The sequence below is a fragment of the Arachis duranensis genome, unplaced genomic scaffold (genome assembly GCF_000817695.3).
Source record: "Arachis duranensis cultivar V14167 unplaced genomic scaffold, aradu.V14167.gnm2.J7QH unplaced_Scaffold_165934, whole genome shotgun sequence".
Taxonomy (NCBI): Eukaryota; Viridiplantae; Streptophyta; class Magnoliopsida; order Fabales; family Fabaceae; genus Arachis; species Arachis duranensis.
The window spans coordinates 447708-448566 of NW_026264258.1; the positions used below are offsets into that span (position 1 = coordinate 447708).

The following is an 859-nucleotide window of genomic DNA, read 5'->3' on the forward strand; positions in this document are numbered from 1 at the left end:
CCTTCCACTATGAACTTCAGCAAGAATTTGATGGTGTTGCTTCAGAATATCATCTGGGTTTTCACCATTGTTGCTTCCCATGTACACTACATAAACCTGCAATACAAGAAACAAATCATAACAAAAGTTCCTCACACACACCAAGAGAAACAAAAAAAAAAGAACATGGGACATAAAAACAATAACTTGTGCCTGAATTTACCTTAGCAGAAAAGCAAAAGCTAACTTTTTCTGCAACAAGCACTGCAAGAAAGAGATAAAACAACGCACTGCTTCTTCTAGACATTGGTGCTAAAAATGTTGACTGAAAGTTACAAACTTTGGCCTTAAAAACAACAGAAAGTGTATTAACATGTAGTGGGGGCTAAGAAGCAGAAGTATATGAATAATAAAGTGGATAAGAGTGATGAAGACAAAAAAGTTGCAGAAACCAAATTCAGGATTTTGAGTGTGATGATGAGAAAGAAGAGAAAAACAAGAAGAAAGTGGACAATGAGTAACAACCCAGATGGCAAAAGAGCAGAGAGAGAAACATGGTTAAGGTGCCTTATTAGTAGCTGTCATGTGTTCTTAACAAATAATAATAATAATCCAACAAAGTATTATTTAATTTTTCTTTTAACTACAAAAAATGAGATGACAGTATGAGATGAGAAAAAGAATAAAGAAGATGGAGTAGCAGAGCAGTGTAGTAGAAATAGTGTGGCGGCAAAAGGCCAAAATGTACTCTGCTCATGTAATGGGTAAACCTTAAAGCTCATTTAGTGTTTATTTACACGTTATTAAATCAATAAAAAAAATTTAATAAAAATTAATTTTTTTATTTTTTAATGTATTTTGATAAATTTTTAATAATGAA

The 859-nt window shown here is 32.0% G+C and overlaps 1 protein-coding gene across 1 annotated transcript in view; it reads right to left on the reverse strand.

Moving 5' to 3' along the window:
* Positions 1-647, reverse strand: part of LOC107475595 (subtilisin-like serine-protease S) — a 5138-nt gene extending 4491 nt beyond the window's left edge. Inside the window, exons 1-2 of the mRNA XM_052256026.1 lie at positions 203-647; positions 2-96 (exon numbers count right to left, since the gene is read on the reverse strand). Of these exons, the coding sequence (XP_052111986.1) occupies positions 2-96; positions 203-286 (179 nt within the window). The 5' untranslated portion in view covers positions 287-647. The remainder of the gene's footprint in view (position 1; positions 97-202) is intronic.
* Positions 648-859: the final 212 nt, after the last annotated feature.